The 21,450-nt window shown below is 34.9% G+C and overlaps 1 protein-coding gene across 2 annotated transcripts; it reads right to left on the reverse strand.

Annotated features, from left to right (window-relative positions):
- Positions 1 to 4,641: 4,641 nt before the first annotated feature.
- Cby (beta catenin antagonist chibby) lies at positions 4,642 to 21,390 on the reverse strand. Of its 2 annotated transcripts, none has more exons than XM_081731379.1 (3): positions 21,159 to 21,385; positions 15,748 to 15,863; positions 4,642 to 6,046 (listed from the first exon to the last, which is right to left on the reverse strand). In XM_081731379.1, exons 1-3 carry the CDS (start codon positions 21,340 to 21,342, stop codon positions 5,963 to 5,965), a joined length of 384 nt encoding a protein of 127 aa, XP_081587505.1. In that variant the 5' UTR covers positions 21,343 to 21,385; the 3' UTR covers positions 4,642 to 5,962. The 2 variants fall into 2 exon arrangements, with proteins under 2 accessions (XP_081587505.1, XP_081587506.1); XM_081731380.1 differs by lacking the exon at positions 4,642 to 6,046 and adding an exon at positions 12,549 to 12,998 and having other exon boundaries at positions 21,159 to 21,390.
- Between the last annotated feature and the right edge of the window lie 60 nt (positions 21,391 to 21,450).

Consider the following 21,450-nt stretch of genomic DNA (forward strand, 5'->3'; position numbering starts at 1 on the left):
ACCACTATCGCTAATGTGCCTGCTTCCGCGGACAAAATCACGCGAGATTCCTCAAATTGTGCCCAGCTTGAAATCGAAATAAATTCAAACTTAGCTTTTGTTGGGCATGGTTTTTCGCACTTATTTATTTATAATATATGTCTGCAAGCATATTATAAATGTGTACGCAGCTGGTGGTCAGGTAAGAAACCAAGAATGCAGAAGACGTTAGATCGTAAGTGGAAAAAAGGGCTGGTAGCGCTCCTCAACTTTACCTATGCTAACTGAGAAATGTAGGCAAACACCAACAGGGATGAGGATGTAAAAGACATTAGAATAACATTTCACGATAAAATATGTATAACTGTTGAATCACTTTTTCCCGTGTGTGTGTGGGGAGGGGGGGATGGCGGTGGTGATTTCAATTGCGGATGAAATGTATTAGTAACGAAAATACTGAGAATTCACATTGAGCACGGTAGGTTATGTGGTCCTGAGGGAATGTCATGGTTCTCGGGGAGAAATTTCATCCCGGCCGATCCTTGAAATTACCACTGGTCTCCTAAAATCAATTTTTAAGCTAATCTAAAATCTACTACGGTACCAATATTGTAACAAGTATCTCTCGCTTATTTTATTTCAGGTAGAAGTTGTTAGTCCACTCTTTGATCTTGTATTCAATATTTGTACGAGCGGAAGCAAAATATCCTGCAATCTTCTTTCAGGAATTGGTACATATTTTTAAATTGGTTGCTATCAACATATGTCATTTATTATCGTTTAATCAGCTCAACGAATTCAGTAAACTCACTAGCATACTCAAATATTTTGTCAGCACAGAGCATATGCATTTTATACAACTAGCCATCCCCTTGTCTTACGGAAAGGTTGCGGGCTTGTTTGACCCTGCGGGAAAACTCTGCAATGCAAATTATGACGTGTCCCGTACGTAGCCCCTAAGTAACCCGCAAAATAACTATGCATATGGCCCATAGAGACACTGACAAGAGAGTATATGGAATTACTATGCTTCTGTAAACGTGTTTCCTGAAGAAGGAAAAAAGTCTGTAAAAAGGAAATAAGATAGACCATAAAGTTTGCGATGGGAACTGCTTGTTCCTTTGAATAATTGAAGAAAGAAAAAAAAAACTGATAATACTAGATTAAATGGACTGTAATTATTTGAGAATCATGATACATCATTGATAATACGGAGAAAATTTATGTTAACTTTGTTCTAGTTTTGTTGATAATTGTAGATACGGAAAACATAGGTGGCGTATTCGTCATAACGAGACAGCGGTTGAAAGAGAAAAGGCAAAGATCTGTCTAGTGGTTTACATGGGAACGAGGAAAATAGGAAAGAATGAATGTAAAAGAAAAGGTTATGCCTTAACTCCGCCATTTTAAATAATAAATAAATGAATAAGAGAAAAGGAAGAAATAGAAAATTGGGAAGTAAGGGAAAGATATACTACAAAGGAATTGTTATACTACAATGTAATGTACACTGGTAACGTTACATTCTATTTTTCTCGTTGTTGCATAGTGTTTGAATTTTCTTTATTTCAGGTTGTGTTAGGTTATACAGTGAAACCTGTCTTTAGCGGAATCGAGCGGGACTCGCAGAAATTTCCGTTAAAGTCAGGTTTCCGCTTAATGGAGGTAGACGCTGTCTTTTTTTTTTTTAATACATGCTTGTAACGGACATACTGAGAAAATATTGTACGTACCTTTTTCAATTACAATGCTTCTTTTTTCTACGAATTAATACACAAAAAGTTTAAAATTAATACAAAATATGCTATGCACATGCTTTCTTTATTTTTGCAGTACTCAAGCAGAGTTTACTGTATACTTTGCTGCTTAGCTGTTCTACTTTCCGTACACACTTTAGCCTGAGAAACTACACTGAGTAAATCAGAGTCATTTTTCCGTAAGGCAAATTGTTGCAGTTTCTTTAAACTTCTGAGATCATCTTGATACATATTTATTCGAACTCGGTACCGTATTCCTCTTCTTCTTCCACCACGTCTTCTCCTTCCGACTTTCCGTTTCATTCTTGATTATGGTGAGGGGACTACGGACAAATTGTGGGGTGAATATGAGTTGTGCTTGGGAAAGGTCAACAATGCCCAGAAAAATTTAACAAAAGAACGAACAATTTATCGCAGACATGTAATGTTCTATTTACCCTCTCACAGAATGTCAAAATATTTTCTAAACGCTGTAGTCTGGAACTCTGAATTTTCCGTTAAATTTTTATTTTGCTTTTCGTTGTCCGCATAAAACAGTTTTCGCTTAATGAAGGGACTTTTACACGTTTTGCACTTTAAAATTCATGGGACCGTGAAATATTTCCGTTTAAGACAGTTTTCCGTTTAATAAAGGGTCCGTTGAAGGCAGGTTTTACTGTACTTTATTCTTGAAAGTACTAAGGTGTGTTTAATCTGTTATTATCCATGATTTGTTCATTATAGTTATCATGAACATCATATGTTATGTATATTTTTAGGCTTACCTTAAATGAAGTTACATGACAGAGAGCTCTACTCCCTGCACTGCATTGCATAATTCAATTCTCTTTATAGTTTTTCATTTGTTTACATTACTACAAGTATTACGATGCACTTTTGTTTGAGAAGAGTACAAAGAAGCGTCACATGGCGGGAGTAAGCGAGAATAATACATAAATTAGATATATACGTTGCAGACTTTAGTTTAGGATTTATATATATAGATAATAGTAATATTGCAAATCTTTAACTTTGAGCGGGAAAAGATGTATACTTTTATTATTATTCGTGATGTAAATTATCATGTAGAATGTGCGAATAGACATGCCGTGTGCAAAAAGAAAAGAAGAATTCAGCCATTTTAAGAAAGAATAATGTGACGACGTGGAGCTTTTATCTTTAGAAATTTATTATGCGAAATTGCACGATTTTGGCTAACCTGTGAAAATTCGGCATTCTTGGACTAACCTGAAGTGTGTTTAGATAAAAGGATAAGCTCCACTTGCTAAATTATATTCAACCTCATGTGGATGTTAGTCGTCACTTTTGAATGTTCGCCTTGTTAGTCATGGAACTGGATTGGCGAACCTGTATTGTCGTGAGCAGCATCAGGACCCGACCAGGAATCACCCCTTAGAGAAGAGTGGAGTTTGGTGGTGTCAGGAGATTGCTAACGACGTTTAAATTAGTGGAACTCAGGTAACCCGAATCTTTTTAAATTTTTAGAGACAGTCAGGAACTTGCAATTATTAATAACCAAGATGGCGACTTCCATGCTACCATCATAATAATAATTCCTACCGAAGTAACTTTTGAGTAACAGTGTTTGGTATTGTATTTTTGTGTGTTAATAATGGTGAATACAACAATGTCGAGTTTATCTGTGTGCGGCTTCACACATCTTAAACATTCTTTGATTCTCTCTCCACTAATGTAGTCTCTCAGAATTCTCGAGAACCATGATAGCGATCACGAATAATTTCTGTTGCTATGGTAACTATGCATAACGTCAAATGTTAGGTTTCTTACTATTTAAATAGGCTGAGTCGTAGAGATAAGCAAGAGAAAAAAAATACAGAAATAAAATCCAAGTATGGAACTTAATCATAATTTTGTTTTATATTCTATTAGGATCAGTTTGATGACATCTAATGATGGAATAATTACCTCACTTGTAGATGTACTTACTGCATCAGCTTGTTGCACTTACATATTTAGGATAGACGGATCTGCTATGTTAAATTGATTTTTTTTTTTCTTGGGCACTTCATTTAGTTTGAAACTTTGTTTTGTAATTCTCCCAACAAAAGATATGTGTTACAAATTAACTTTAAAGTGCTGTCTGGTAGATTTTTTTTCTGTAGTGCATGCATGTTCACCTATATATAGTTCATGTTTTCCATTATTTCATCATTTTTCGGGTTTTGTGGCTGAGTTGAGAAATTCAACGTTATGGCCATATAGAGTGATGCCTCATATCTGCCACTACTTCCTTCAATAATGAGGCTGAGAAGGAATATAAATTGTGGAACACAATAGAGGATATATAATCGCTCGTATAAACCCTCATTTTGATAAAGACAGCTTAATTGTTAATTGCATTTTCATGAGGAGTCATGAATACAATCTTGTTGAAGGAGGAGAATTACAATGTGCCATATTTTATTTTATGCTTAGATGCTTCTAGATCAGTCTTGAATAGATATCGAATTTCGTTGCATGTGATACTGCAATGAGGTACTTATGGAGACAAACAATATAAACCTGTATAATTTTATTTCACTGTCAAAAGAATACTTTTTTTTTTTTTAATCTTGCTCTAAAATGATATATATCTAAATAACAGAAATCGTATAAATATGTTGTCGAGTATTCTATATACATTTTTTTTCTTTCTTTCTTCTCAATCAGATGACATTCGATGTTAGATATATTATTAATAATATCAAATCACCTTTTGTACGATGCTACCTGAAAATAATAAACGAGATCGCTAATATAAAATGGAACAATTTAATTTAGCCTTATAAACCAAGTAAATCAAAATATTATGGTAGTCTAGCATAAGTAATCAAGTAACGCTTTATAAATTCTTTACGAGCGGTTACTGCCTTAGGAAGGACTCTGAAAGAGGAATCAGAATGCGTTGAATATAAACCGAGAAAATAGTTTTATAAATAAAACCGTAGTTTACATCATATACGATATAATTTACGATCAAATCCAGGATTTGCCCTTTTTTTTTTTTTTTTCGTGAAAATTAAACGTTACAAAATTGACGACTACAGCCAAGATACCGAATATTCAGTTTTCCACTGTTTTATCAGAAATTAGTCGTTACAACAAAGAAAGGATTGTTTTCTTTTAAAGTTGTTTAAAATGGCATACTAAAGACACGCAGTACACTGTTTTAGATGTAGAATATAACTTTCTACCGGAATGTGAAAATAAGGTACAATGTGAGGGTAAAATATTGCATCAACGGTACCGGTGGGAATTTGAGGGTTGAGGAAAACATTAGGTGAAATAAGAGTCCTCAACAGTTTATTCCGGACAATTCTGTGGGTTAGACGGAGAATAGGAAATGGAGGTAACGAATCAGAGAGAAAGGAGGATAGTTTTAAAAAAAATGCGACGGATTTCTATAATGGAAGCAGTTCTTTGTAAAGCAATTTGTAGCTCATCGGTAGTAAATGACATATCAACGCTTCACAGTATTCCTTGACAAGAAACTGCATATTTTGAGATATGAGCATGCCAATTATGTTGAAGAAATGCAATTGATGACGGGTCAGTATGGAAAACACTGAGTCACTTTATCGTATATCAATAACATTGCTAACTGATTATTGTACAAAAGGCAACCTAATTTCGTAGTTTATTGTTTTCTGATGGATAGTTTAGAGGCTATATTGCACTCACATATGGACCTAAGTTATGGCTCTTATGTAAGTTATTATTTGTATGTAAATTTGAGGCATCAGACGTTCCGGGAAGTAGGCAAAGTCGGAGCCTAAAATATATCCATTCATGACCACGTATCCGTCTGTCGCTGCCATAAAGGTCCGCAATTGTGGTTTAAAATATATACATATAGATACATAGTTACATCATGTAACAACAAATACTCACATAGGAAAGGAACCCTTAAAAAATACACATCAGTAGTAATAATACACTACACTACAAATCAAAACCATACTTGAGAAGTAAACCATCCGAATTCATTCAAATCACAAGGAAAAGTTTTCAAAGTTTATGTTTAGACTTTTGAAAATCAATGCAATATGGCAGTCCCATTTTGCACCTGGGGTCTGTGGACCAGGTTAGGATCCGATTACTTTCTATCACGATGATTGTAAAACAATGCATCATCTTCGTAACTTCAGCAGCGTGAGGATTATCGTTGGTTGCCTCGATCTTCTCTGTTTCACCCAGCACAAAGTATTTATTCTTTTGTTACAAAGCTACCTCTTCTTCGAAATTCTTAGTTTCCTGAGTTCCTTGATTTCTTTTTCTTGTAAATAATAATCAGCAGTTGTTTCAGCTAACTGAAAAGAAAAGAAAAAAAAACAGTAAAAAAACCTTTTGCTTTCACTGTTAAATGGAGTTTTAATAATAATCTTCAAAACTGCAATTATTCTGTACAGGGTGGATTGATTTAAATCAGTCTGATTTAAATCACGATTTAAATCAAGATTTAAATCACTTGATTTTTTTAATAAAAATCGCTGATTTAAATCAAAATTCCGAAATAAAATAATTTAAAGTGAAAATAAGTAAAATCCCGTTTCTGTTGTGGTATTTCGGTTACGGAAGTTAATAATCATAATACAATGAGACTCAAATGTAGAGTATGTACAGCATAGTATGAAAACAAGTGTCGTGCACTGGATGATTTGGGAAAATCCCGTTTTGAAGGGTAACGAAGCAATGCTGCTTTCTTCTCTTCGTAACAATTGGTTTGGGTTTTCAAATCGTTAACTATTTCAACGGGGAAATCACCATCGGCATTTAAGACGAAAATTCTTTCGTGTGCGCGTCTGCTTGTTTGTTCCCGGATAATAGGGCATATATAGAGGGGTCCTATCCCCTCTCAGATTTTTTTTAAAGATTTATAACTTTAGGCGAAATTTATGTATTTCCTGCCTCAAGCTAGTTCCAATTTTTTTAAAAAATATGCCCCTACCAAATATCAGTAACTTTTGTGAAAAAAAGTGACATTTTGATAAATGTTGCTATACTTTTTCCTTAATGCTTAACCTTTTAAATTATATTACCTGTTTTTATTCTATTAAAATCGAATCTTCATTATTCGATTAAAAAAGTACCAATAAACCTCTTTACTTCGTTTTTTTTGTTATGCCTATTATTATTATTATTATTATTATTATTATTATTGTTATTATTATTATTATTATTATTATTATTATTATTATTATTATTATTATTACAGTAAACCCGCGTTAACACGAATTTCAAGGGACTGAAAAATCAGGAGTTCGTGTTAAAAGAATTCGTGTTAACCGGGGACCCAGATTTTATTATTGGAATACAATTTCTCCATACATACGCACTACAGTATACAGACTATACATATCACTACAGTATGTTATGTATGTCATAGAAAACACTAGAGATGGTATCGAGACGAGACTGAGTAGTCTCGGTCTCGTCTCGGTTCCAAATTCGAGACGAGACCAAAACTATTCTCTGTCTTGATACCATCCACAGAATTGTATCGAGACGAGACTGAGAGTTTCGGTTTCGTCTCGATTTCGAAAAGCACTCCTCAGTCTCAAATTCGAATTAAGATCGAGATCGAGACTAGTTTCGGTCTCGGTACCATCCTCTGAAAAGTGAAAACACTTCAGTAAGTTTATTATCCTATAATCGAAGATTTAAAAAAAAAAGTTTCCACGCAGAAAATCCAGGTCAAGTTATAAAATTGATAACTCCGCTATCAGGGTGAGTACCGCTAATAACGGAAAGGTATTTATGACTGCTGTCACCAATTTGGAGTTACAGGGGAGAGATGTTTTGTCTCGAGCTGTCGCCAGCTCGTCTACCAAGCACCTGCATGTTCAGCGCTTGACGGAGGACAGAATCAACACCTCATAAGAGTGGAAAGATACCTGTTTCTGGTTTTCCTCTTATTTACAAGGCAATTTTCGTCTGTATAAATACTGTATGTCAAAACTGTTCTGGAGTGAAATCTGAAATAAGAAAAATGATCTTAAAAACCAAAGGATTGAAAGTTCGTGTTAAATCAAAACATTTACTGACTAAAGGGACTAAAAATTAGTTCGTAATTCGTGCTAACCGAAATTCGTGTTAACCGATAAAACTTCCTATAAGATAACGTACAGCGATGCCGGGACCGAAATTTTGTTCGTCCTAACTGAGTGTTCGGCTTAAGCGAGTTCGTGTTAACGAGGTTATACTGTATTATTATTATTATTATTATTATTTTGGCAGGCTTACATTTTGCATTCAAAAGACTGAAATTTTGCACACTCGTTCAGTGCATCCCTTAGTATTTTTTTTTTTAGATGTTTTCAGATATCTGCGTGAAAACGGGGGTCCAGAAAGGAAAATGTAAAAAAAAGATATTTTTAACAAAATAGCTTTTTCCACGATTCAGATGGAGATATATGAATGGTACCGTTTGAAAGGCTGTTCTATTCTGAAGAGAATGACGTACGAACCATGATTCTAGGATAAATAGGGATGTTTCAGGAAACTGTTACCTGAGATACTGTTTTATAAGGGAATCTGGGGTATTTGGGGGATATTATTTTTCGCGGGTTTACTTTTGCACCTAGAAGATTCAAATTTTGCAGATTTACTTTGCACCTAGAAGATTGAAATTTTGCAGATTTATTTAATGTACCCCTTCGTATTTTTCAGTGTTTCAGATCTTTACCTTAAAACACGATGTTGGTCCAGGGGGGTAGAAAGTAAAAAAGTCCATTTTTAACAGAAAATCCCTTTTTTCGTGATTTTTCCGCCCCAGATACACGATGGAGACATTTGAATGATACGCTTTGAAAATCTTTTTTTATTCTGAAGAGAATAATATATAAATGACGACCCTAGGATAAATAGAGATATCTGAGGAAATTTTTATATTACATGCGGGTTATCTGGGGCATTGTGGGGATGTTCTTAGGTCATTGTTAAATATTTCCCCGCCCTTACTATTCAAGAAAGCTTGAAATTTTATACACACATTTAGTACACCCCTTAGTATTTCTCAGTTGATTTTGAGATATGTGCGTTAACACAAGGAGTCCAGAGGGAATCAAAATTTGAAAAATTCCATTTTCTCTCAAAACTTCCCGCATCAGGGACATGATAGAGAAATGCGAATGTTACCGTTTCAAAGGCTGTTCTATTTTGAAGAGAATGAGGTATGAACCGTGATCCTAGGATAAATAGGGATGACGATATAGCTGCTTGACTGAATTTTCCTTTTTAAAAAAGCCATAATTTAAAAGGGTTAAGAAACATTGTTTGGGATTAACAGAGGTTAACAACTGGGGATTAATTCAAAATTCAACCCTAATACTTTCACTTAAATGGCATAATTAGCATTTAATACTAATTCCTAATGCTTTTTCTTCAGTTCGCGACTTGTAATTTATGAAAAGAAAGATTTGATTTAAATCAAAAAAATCGATTTAAATCAAAAAAATCAACAAAAATGATTTTTTTTAAAAAAATCATGATTTTTTTCCACCCTGATTCTGTACCATTTATGTGTAGAGTTGCACAAAATTAAGTTTTTTTTTCTTATGTTGCGTGATTTATACGTTACATTTTCTTGCTTTAAAGTAAGTTGTGGCAATTGCGTTCTGGTATGATAACATTTTCAATTCTTAACATAACTCTCACTTATCTCAATTTCGTAAAAAATGTAGTTATTCAATTTTGGCATGCACCCCCTCCCCCCCCCCCTAATATGTGGTCTGTTCATTTTCTTCCCGGACAGAAAATATTACTCGAAAACGGCATATAGAAGCGCTGGTTGAACACTAAGATGCGGTATTCCTGAGAATGATGCAACAGCGGTTGTGTGACATACTCATATAGCGTGAAAGTGGACGTTGTCTAGTCGCATAGTAATTGAAAGCAGTGAATCTGTGTTTGTTTTTATGTGAAGGTCGTCTCAGAAACCCACCAAATAGTACATCGTGCATCAGGCAAGAATGTCGTAAACCATCCATTCAAATGGATGCTCGCTTGACGTCCGGCCGAATGTTGTGGAACATTTTCACGTTCTGGCTCCATTGTGTGGATCGAGAACAAAAATTGAGGACACTGTTGGTTAGATCAAATCAAGATCTTCTGACCGTACGAAAAATCGCACAAAAGGCAAATATCGCCTAGAAACATGATACCAGATTTTATGCAGGACCTTTGTGTATTGGCAGAATCCATGCTTCGACCTCTTGTCACTCAGGAACATACAAACAGTTGTAGTGCAAGTTCTACTAATCTCGCTACTACCATAGTGATGGAACATTCCTACCAATTTATCATTACTAGACTTCGGATTTTAGGGCAAATGCCTATTTTTTTCCTATCACAGTATGGCAATAAAATTTTGGAGTTTTACGAATTATGAAAATTTAGAACTATTGAAACAAGGTTTCAGTGACCTAAAATGTCCTAAAAGAGATATTAGAGCCTATTTTTGCCTTTTTTGTCCTTTAAAAGCCTAAAATAACCTAAAACAAGAAAAAGCATTTTCTAATATTTTCTTAATTAAAAAATAAACAAATAGTTTATTTACAGAATAGCTCTTGTGGAAGCTTTGTATCAAATGCAACATAAAATGATTCATCTCATCTCTGTTCAATACTCCGTCAGACACTTGTCAGAGCAGAAGATAAACTTATTCTAGCTACTCTGAGGAAGGGGTTGGTTGCTGCATGATTTCTCATGGGCTATTTTTGTTCAAGGTCAACATATCTGTAGGTGAGGGGTGGGTCACCCTTTTCTACATCTTCAACTACGAGCACATTTAATGCAGAACTTACCTAAGTTTTAGTTGCTGCCAACGTCCCATGGAATATCCTTCAAAATAATGTGTTTCGACAGTTTCTACAGAAGTGGTTCAAGCAGTCGATTCCATCTGAAGTAACCCTCAGAAAGACATATTTAGAGTCCGAATACAACAGTGCACTCGCTAAGATTAGGGAAGACATTGGCGATTCCTGCATTTGAGTAGGCGTCGACGAAACAACAGATGCATGCAGTAGGTACGTAGCAAATGTAGTTGTAGGGAAACTCGATGAAGATGGACCTTTACCTCTCCACTTGATCAGTAGTAAGGAAATCCAGAAAGTATATGCCCAATGAATTGCTTACTCTGTAAACAAAACTTGGCAAATCTTATATCTCGGTGGTGTAGATGATTCCAAACTTCTCTGTACCGACGCTGCCTCCTACATGATTGCTGCCTCTAAACATCTGAAAACCTTCAAACCCAACTTAATGGCATGTAACTGTATGGCACATGCTTTTCACAGGATTTCTGAAACCATCAGAAGTGAATTCTATGAAGTAAATAACCTCATTTTAAACATGAAGAAAACCTTCTGTAAAGCTCCAGGGTTGCCTTTTTCAGGGAAAAACTTCCCGACATTCCTCTTCCCCCACAATCTGTTTTAAAACGCTAGGGAACACGGATTGAGGCAGCACTGTACTACGCTGAAAACCTGGATGCTATTGCGCCTGTTATTGAATAACTAACTTCCTGGTGAGTGTAGTAGTGCGTGTCTCACAGCTTTGAAGGAGCTTGTGAAAGACGCAGTAGTAAAGAGAGATCTTGCGTACATACAGGCAAATTTTTCATTTTTGCCTGTAACAATTGCCAAATTGGAAGAAAAGGAAAGAAAACTTGTTGAGCAGCTGACAGTAGTAAAAGAACCAGAAAGAGAACTTCAAAGTGCTGCGGGCAAAGTTGGGGAAAATGTAAAGTGTAAATGGGAAACTATGATGGAGAAAAACCGAGGATTTGATGTATTAAATCGCACGGCAAGAGTCTTGAAGGAAAGAACGAGATGCTTCCAGAAGAACTACTTTTATCAAATGCAAGCAAATTCATAATATGCACCTATAACATCGGTTTCAGTTGAGAAATCATTCTCTGCAGCGAAAATGATTTTAACAGACAAAAGAGAGATTGGCTAGAAAACTTGGAAAGATCTTTGGTCATTTACTCTTACGTGAACTATGAATAAAATCTTACTATTGTGATATGTATATGTATTGTTGAAACACACAAATAAAGATGTTTGAGAAATTTACAGTTGAAATTTTAGAGTCTATTTTTTTAACTTTTTGCGCCAATTTTCGTATTTTGATAGCCTATTTTAGGCGCCTAAAACGTAAGTTTTTCGTGCCTAAAATTCCGAAGGCTAATCATTACAGAGGAAGAGACGACTACGATCCAGAGACGTCAAATCCGATCACACATTACAGTCGGTAATCATGTTAGTTAATATGAATGGCATTTTGCATTACTAATTCGTCCCACCTAAAGCTCTTCATCAAGGGTACTACACAAACAAGATGCTGATAATAAAAACAAACTTCAGATATGGTCTCCCCATGCTGATTATGACTTCCTAGCACAAAACAGTTTGCTCTCTCCTGATTCTTTCGATCTCACTACTTTTCATTAGTTCGTGTTCCCTACACAGAAAGATTCCACGACAGTGACATACATTAAAAACAAAACCAAAAAAAAAAAAAAAAATTAAAAAGATGCGGGAGCTGAAGCACTTTCTGAAAATAGTATACGACTATGTATTCTACGATGGTAGTGGCAGTAATGCTGGATTAAGTGTACCACTTCGAAAGTGTTATCGAGTAAGAGAAAAGTCCATCCTACGTTTTCTTTTAAAGCAGTGTGTCAGGAAATTTAATGAACGGGCCTTGTACGATAAGAAATTAAATGAGAGACACAGGATTTCAGCTGTACTTCTTTAAATAATAATAATAATATTTTTTTTAATTGTAAATATTTTACTTTTATTTTTGCCAAAATGATAAGGGTCTACAGTTTACACACAACCGCGAAAAGATTGAGATAAACTTTGTCTTAACATGTCCCAATATAGAAATAGTTTTCATTTATATAAGTATAAAAAAACACAAAATAAATGAAATTTCAGAAAGCTACAATAAATATTCAGTTTGTAGCAAACAATGTAAAGGTAAGAGGTAGTATTTGCATTACTAGTTTCAGGTTGATCTGTCAAATAGCAGAATCACAAGAATAAATGAGTGATAAGTATAGGGAAATCTGTCTCGAGAAATAACCTTGAAACATGCAGAAAGAAACCACAAATAAAAACTTAAACAGCAAGAATTTTTAAAATCAAATTCGGCACATCTTAGAAGAAAGTAGCTATGGTGTTAGAATTCTACGTGTAAAACCATACGTCGGATTATTGGATCATGGCTCTCACTTTCAGGAGACGGAATTACCTGAAGAAAACATGAGAAAAAATATTACATATAGGTGGACAATTTATCTTGAAGTCCCCTTGTAACTCTTTAACTGCAATTTGACAGTAAATTACTAAACTATATTTTTCAAAATGTTATTTTTCGAGAATGTTTTGATATGTAACAGAAAACTGTTATTTTAATCCGTTTCAGAAATATGATAAACATTGTTACAATTTTCAACAATGCTTAAAATCATTAATTGCGACAACTTGTAATTACAAGTACCAAACTATTGATATAATGTAAGGAAAGCAAAAATTACCAAGAGTTCCCACAAATACTTGATTTTTAGCAACATAGCAATTTTTACCAATATTTATTATATCTCCGGAAAGGTCTGAGATTTAAATTGCTGTAAACACTATTATGATCTTTATATTTATTGAATCTATCTACATGATTGGATATGATAACTATGAAGCAGTTTTTCGGTACAAAGCTTTTTTTTTTTTTTTTTTTTTTTTAAGTCAAATTTTCAATCCCTTATGCTTTTCTTCCTACTCATTCGAAATATGTTGTTATAATGGTATTTGACACTGAGGTACAGTACTTTAACTGTGCATTACACCCAGTCTCACTTGCATTATTATTAAACTTTAGATTTTTGCATGCTTTTTCCTAATATGATATCGATATGCTTTCTCAATAGACATCTATTACAGCTAGTTTGTAGCTGAAATAATGAAGTTTCACAGTGTATACAATGCATATTTAGAAGGTTAGTGTATTTCTACCGTCACTGCGTATAAATGCATAATTCAAAAATAAATAAATAAAATAAAATATGCTTTTTTCTTTCTAAAACGATTCACTAATATAAGTTCCTGGAAGCAAGAACTTCGAGTTCATAGACAGTCAGCAGCCTGTTTTAAAAGTTTAAATAGTTCTTTAGCAGCTGAAATGTATCAGTGGAATTCTCACGATTACCCGAATAGGGAAAGAGTGCGTGAATCGCATGCTGAGATTGAGATTAGACAAGTCTTGTTACCCGTCGACATAACTCATTTCAACAATAAGACAGTGGAGCGAAACGAGTAGACAAAATTATTCCGTTGTATACAGATTGTCTGAGCTCATGATGCCAAAACAGAAGTCTATTTTTCAGTAGAGCTGCACTAAATAAGTAAATATTTTATTTCTTTTTTTAATTATTTATTTGAGTTAGCAGAATAAAGTAATTATTATTTCGTCCACTAAATAGTGAATTTGAGAACTTTACAAAAATTATATAATGCTTTTAAAAAAAAATCAATGAACAGTACGAATCTGCAATGTCGCCAGTATCATATAAGCTTGCATTTATCAACGTTCACTTCAATCAACTTCCGACGCGAATAACACAATTAGAACAACACCCAGGGTTGATATGTGTATCTCGTTTAAATCAAGTAATTGAAGGAACAACGCGTCAAAAATTTCCAAGTCTCTCCGCAAATGGCATGTCAGACGAAAATAACATTTTGTTGTAAAAAAAAGTGTGTTACGCGACAAACAAGCAAGCAAGCAAGAAAGGAACGAAGGAAGGAAGAGAAAGAAATTAAATAAATAAAAAATACATGGTAGTAACCCAAAAGTTCAGAAACTATGCGCGTGAATCTGGAGTGTTATCGTTTGAACGTCCTATGCAGTAGCTTCTACACACACACACCAATTTCTTATTCACGTTGAACATGCTCTTTTATATTGATATACTTGCTAAATAAAAGACAAATGGGATCATTGGATATTTCTCTCTGTTCTGCATATTTTATTGCACTTTTACTCCTTAATGCATATTTTCGAAATTTTTAGTGAACATAAAACCTAAGTCTGGTTTTACTACTGTAGAGGCCTCCAAAATCTTTGTGTTTATGATATTGTAGTGTCTTAGTACTGTAAGTTTTCGTTTATTACGTAGATTTGGCAATACTGTTAATCTCGTAGTACTGTTGAGTATGTGAAACAGTGTCCCTCTGTAGACTTATGCATCGTATAAAATATCAGCGTTGTTTACTATTAGTTTAAAAGCTACAAGGGTCTTTCAAGAAAATGGTTCATTCTCATTCATCTTAATGTAAATAGATTCAACAAGCCCTACATAGGAACAAAAATCCGAAAATCAATGTCCAAACGAAGTAAGGTTGTCAACTACGTTGAAGTATGCATTTGGCGCATTATGTATAAACTGAAAAGATTTGCAATATCTACCACTGCGTCGCCGTTAATTTTCCTTGGCTTTCATTAATGAGGCACAGTGGTAAATTTCGCTCTCCTTTTCAATGAGCTTAATTATTTACTGTTTTAAATTACCAAGAAATAAACTTTGAAATCAATCCTTTTCCTTCAAAGTAGGCCATATTAGCATTACTCTTGATGATTAAGTTAAATCATTAAGATAAAGACGACAAAACCAGAAACATTATTTCAAGTTGGTTACACACTTCAGTAGAAACAAAATCTATTTAGATTTGAATTCTATTTTCTACAATTGCCATTAAAAAGACTTCGATAAAACTGTTAAATCTACCTGAAAGCTTCTAGTAAGAAAGAAGAAAGAAAAAAATAAAATAAAATAAGATTGTCTTAAGATCAGTAATTCAAATTCAAAATGCGTTCTGGTTCCATTGAGCTGTAAATTAACAATGCAATCCCTCTTATGCATTTATTAAACTTTCTATCACCTAAATACCAGAGAAGAAAGTATTAAGACCAATGAAAAGACAAGAACTACTTCCAAGTGACCTACCATATCTAACAAAAGCTCCACTTTAAGACGCAAGATATTATTTTCTTCTTCCAACTGCTCAACGCTTTTCTTCAACTTCACATTTTCCTTGTACGTACCACTAACAGCTCCTGACTCTGCAAAATTTTAAACAATATTGTTGTCAGTTCAATTACATTACTCAACAACAAATAAATAAATAAATAAATAAATAAATAAATTGAAAGAAAGTCGCTATATGGTTTTGTTGTGCTGATATTATGATATGAAAATAAAAATTGTAAGTTAGCTCTAGTTTACTAAAATAAGAACAATAAATTAAATCACCGGTGTTATCGCCCCCTCATGGGAGCAAAATTGATCGGAATTGGACCAGATTGTTTGATTGCCATGAGTATTAACGTAATATGCAAAATTTTGTAGGGGCTAACAAGTTAACCTGCTAGTGCCACCATACGAAGCAAAATTGATCGAAACCGGGCCATATCGTTTGATGGCCACGCGTAATGACTTAATACGCACAATTTTGTAGGGAGGACTAATAAGTTAACCTCTTAGCCCTCCATGCAAGCGAACTTGATCGAAATTAGACCACATGATTTGATCGACACGCTTAGTGACGTAATAAGCATAATTTGCAGAAAGTTAACAAGGTACCCTGTTAGGCCACATTGAAGCAAAACTGACTGAAATTGGGCCAGATCGTTTGATCATCCCTTAATAACAACCATCACTTGATCGCCATGCATGACGTAATATACATATTTTGTAGGTGGAGTTAACAAGTTAAACTGTTCGCCGCACTAAAGCAAAGTTGATTGGAATGGCGCCAGATCGTTTTTTAGCTACGGGTAGTAACGTAATACGCAAAATGTGTAGAGAATTTACACATGTGGCCCTCCATGAAAGCGTAATTGACTGGAATTGAGCCAGATTGTTTGACCGTCGTTATATCGCGCTCAATCGCCTACAATCAGCGTTGGGTTGCAACACGTAGTGACGTAATCCGCATAATTTGTAGAATGTGAACCAGTTAAACTATTAGCCTTCCGTAAGCGTAATTAATCGGAACTGAATCAGATCGTTTGATCGCCAATGATCAGCGTTGAGTTGACGGGAAATAAGTTACAGGGACAATCTTTAAAGGCAATCGAAAATCAAAATTGAGCAACGGAATACTTTGCACTAATTGTTGTTTAACCTACAACTGAAGACATAAAAGTAAGGATCCGGTGACATAGCAATAAAAATAATGCTAATGATGTTCCTAAAAAGGAAGGAAATATTTAATTAAAGTACTAAACACAAAGGCAAAAGTTTAGCCACTTTTCTTAGAAAACACTAACCAAAGTTTTCTAGGTGGCCACTAAAAAAAAAAAAAAAAAAGCGAACCCTATAATCGAACCGAGTCAAGGAGGAGCGCAGCAGCAGAAAGTATGCGCTCAGATGAGGATAATGGTAAAAAAACACATTGCATAAAGCCAGCCCACTTGTATAAGTTAAGTTAGAGCACCTGTCATGGTTTGACATTTGTAAACATAAGAACATACGTTGGTTAATATATATATATATATATATATATATATATATATATATATATATATATATATATATAACGTTTTGTGGAGCAGCGCAGATTACTGAAATTGAGCAGAAAATGTGGCAAATATAGAAAGTCATTAAAAATAAACAAATGGATGAAGAATTACAAATTCAAACGTAAACATAATATTGATAATGTAAAATATCATTGGCAAAAGTCGGCAGCAAAAGCTGTTTTCTCGAGAACACAGGTTGTTGATAGAGAAAGTGTTAATATTTATAGTGCAATGGTGCAGAATTAGAAAAGATAGGAAGATATCACTTATTTAAGGCATCTACAAGAAACGAGACAGGTTCCGTAGTTGAATCAAGGCAGTGTCGGGCTTACACAAACCTTGAAAGAAAGTAATTGCAATCAATGTGTTAAGAAAACAACTAACTCAACCTAGTGTTCTTAGCAACATCCTCGTTTACGCATATATTCAACTTCGTTGACGCGTCTGCTTGCTTCGGAAACAACCCCTCGTAAGCCGCTCGAGCACCCTGCTGACTTGGTTAGATAGTATTCGTTGAAACCTAGCACAGGTTGGTTTGTGATTTTTACACCGTAGTTTTTATGGCATATTTCCGGACGCACTATTTATAAGTAAAACGGTAAACTTCTTTTAAAGTAAATGTACACCGAGGAATTCTTGAGAAACACTTTCTAAGGTAGTAATAGTGAATTTTCTGATAGACAAATTTCAACGTTTTTCAGCCTGAAAACCCTGGACCTACTCTGGGGCACAGAGATAAAATATACTTTTAAAACCCTTTGCCGGTAGAAATTAGTATGTCAAATAGTCATCTTCGATATGAACTTATTCATTGACTTTATCCCTAATATGCCTCGTAATTATTTCACACTTGTGAACATGACTGGTTTATGAAAATACATTCGACAATAGAATTTAATATACTACACAATATCCTTTCATATCCACTCACAAATTTTAACCGTAAAATTACTATCTTTATGCCAGTCTATTCTTAATTAGTACAGATTTTTGCACTATTACCGTTTATATGTATATCCTCCATCGCTGATGTGCCTCCTTCGTACAGACGCACCCCTGCGCTATCGTGCGGCCTCCCAGCTACGCTCTTGCCTTAAGCCGGTTAGATAACATTCTCGCTTTTAGTGGTCACCTAGCACAAGTTGGCTTGTGTCTTTCGCAATCGACCTAAGGCATATTTATACATGTACGTAAAATCTTCGTAAAGTAACTCTACACTCATGAATATAAATACTTCCCTAAGAAACAACTTCTAAGAGACTGCGAGTGAATTTCGTGATGAAATGATGACCTGTTTACTTGAAGGGGGAAGTCATTCGTTTGAAACAATATTACAATTTCGCTTAATATTAGGTTAGGTTAGCGGTAAACATTTCCACCACTGTATTCATATTCCCTGATGCACGTTTCCGGTAATTACATATAGTCTCTATAACATTTTCCTACGTTTCCCTTAGTTCAACTCATTTCTTTTATTTATTTATTTTTTTTTTTAACTACTTTTGGTCCTCATAATTAATACATTTCCTCAGGGCGTATCAGATTGCTAGCATATCCAATCTGTACGCAATGATGTGCCAGCGTAATAACAGCCCAGAATGTCTTAGGGGATTATTTAAAACAAGAAAAGTGAAAGAACGGACTATTTTTAATCAGTAACACAGTTTTCTTCCACAAATTCATTCCACCAATTTTTCTAGTCATTCATTGCCTTAACCATCGCTCTCCCTTAGAGTAAAGGGGCATAATCACGGGGCGTTAAACGGCAAGACTTCATTTTAGTTTCGATATTCCTGGGGTGCTGGTCAAGTCTTGCCACACCACATTTTGGAAAATTTACTCTGCATGAAAACACATATTTACAATGAAAAAATTTCTGTAGCCGACAGAATTAAACAAAGTAAACAGCTGTATGTTAAGATTTACAAGCAGGGTTGGCAAAAACCAGGTTTTTATGGTTTAAATGATTTGCTCTATATATTCATATCATATATGGACAGAAATAAGTTTGTTTCGCCTTGATGTTATTATGCAACAACCGGGTTATGCTGGAAGGGGTCACATAAGCTTAAAGCGGAATAAAAACCGCTTCTCGAGTTACATCCGAGAGAAATTGTCCTCCATTTGAACTCAGAACCAGGACTAATTGGCCACAAATGCGATACGTCTGCCGACTCACTCACGAAGGAATCCTGATAAAAAAAAAATACGTTGTACTGATCTTTACATGCTTCTTAATGTAACTGTCAAGAGTCATTTCAAAAGGACAAAAAGATAAACAGTTGCACAAGTGAAACCATTATACAGAATTACATATGAACAATTTCAAAGTACTACGGAGTACAGAACAACTAATTTAGTTCAAGTTAGTTAACAACGACTTTTATTGATGGTCCAAATTAAAGAAATACACCGACTTAATCTGCATATCAATAAGAAAAGTGAATAAAGATACGAATTATTTGAGTCCACTCTGACTCAAACTCATTTATACATAAATAGATACCAAAGATACTTATTTCACTAAATGTCTCTCGTGGGGTCTGTATGACCCCCCCCCCCCCTCACACACACACACAAAAAGTACGGCATTTTTTATGTATTTTATCAATAGTAAACATTGAAACGAAACAATATTTAGAATTTTTCTTCGATTGCAATTACGTAACAATAATAATAACTACAAAAAAATCACAAAATAAACATTTATAAACTTGTAAAAAAAAATGTTGCTTTTGTAGTATAATCTTTTTGAGTAATGAATGGGGAATTTAGGTCTGAATATAATACGAATAAATACGGGAGTGAAACGTGATAACCCACAAATGTGAGTTCATCAAGATTTTACAAACACTTACACTTTTACGAACATTTTTTGTTTTGTTTTGTTTTTTGGTTTAAACCAGCCAACCCTTTTTACAAGTGTAGGGTAGTAGTGTAAACCATGACGTTTTGAAACTCGGATCAATGGCAAAACCCACTTCTTTTCACGACTCTCGCATACGTGTATACCCACCGTTGCTGATGCGTCTGTTCCCTTCGCACTCAACCCCGCACATTAGCAATTTGCTTCACCCTGTCCTGACTCGGTTCGATAGTATTCGTGCTTTTTAGTGGTTGCCTAGCAAAAGCTGGTTTCTTTGTTGGGCAAGCCTTTACTTTAGGCAAGGCAGCAACAGCAACCAATTCATCTGAACCGGTTCCAACATACGAAAGACAGAAAACAACGTGCCCTTCGGGGCTCTAACCAACCTTCACTCGCTGGCGCTCTCAAGTATGTAAATCGAACTGCAACATCTAGTAAGAAAATATGGACGGCATTTACTATCTCCCCTAACTCGTTTCATGGTCCCAGAACCGACTACCCTGTTTTTGCCTAATTTGTGATAAATGTAGAAGTACAAGGGCCCTGGGGGTTTCTAACTCCCTTCGCTAGCTGTCCCTAGCTCAGCCATATTTTGTAAAGTAAGTAACAGACTGTAAACTAAGTGCAAGATTGGAGGAGATACCAAATATCTGCCGAAAATATAAAAACCCATGTGAACAGCAAGGAACCAGTTCATTGTAGTTTTTATTCCATACATTCGGACGCCGCACTTATATGCAAACCGTAAAAAAAAAGTAATTTTTCGACAATTACTTCTAGCGGTCACCTTGAATTTTATCTATGCCAAATGGAATAATGTCATGTCGCTCAAAGCAAAGTTTTTGGAGAATAAGGAGGAAACTAGTGAGAGAATTATAATTCCTGAAAAATTATCTCGAGTGGTGTACCAAAACATGATCTGCATGATACCTGGACTTATTTTGTGACGCTTCATAATCTTTCTTTACCTGGAACCCAATCTCCATCTTCAAAAGTAGATTCATGATGTCCAAGTTTTATCCTAATCTTCCCTACTTCCAGTCCAAATTCATTGCGTGTCACCTCTGGATCACTTTCCCTGTGAATATTTGATGTCGGAGCCTTCCTTGTGGGAATTTTCTTGGGTGTAAATTTATTTGAAAACAGCGGCATTTCCTCAACTCTTCTGCTTAAGAAGTGATGATGACAGTGTTCGTAGGTTACTTCAAGAAAATTTCCCTCGACTAACACAAATTTTCCCTTTTTGAATAAAATTTTCCC

The sequence above is a fragment of the Thermobia domestica genome, chromosome 11, assembly GCF_964235325.1.
Source record: "Thermobia domestica chromosome 11, izTheDome1.hap1.1, whole genome shotgun sequence".
NCBI lineage: Eukaryota > Metazoa > Arthropoda > Insecta > Zygentoma > Lepismatidae > Thermobia > Thermobia domestica.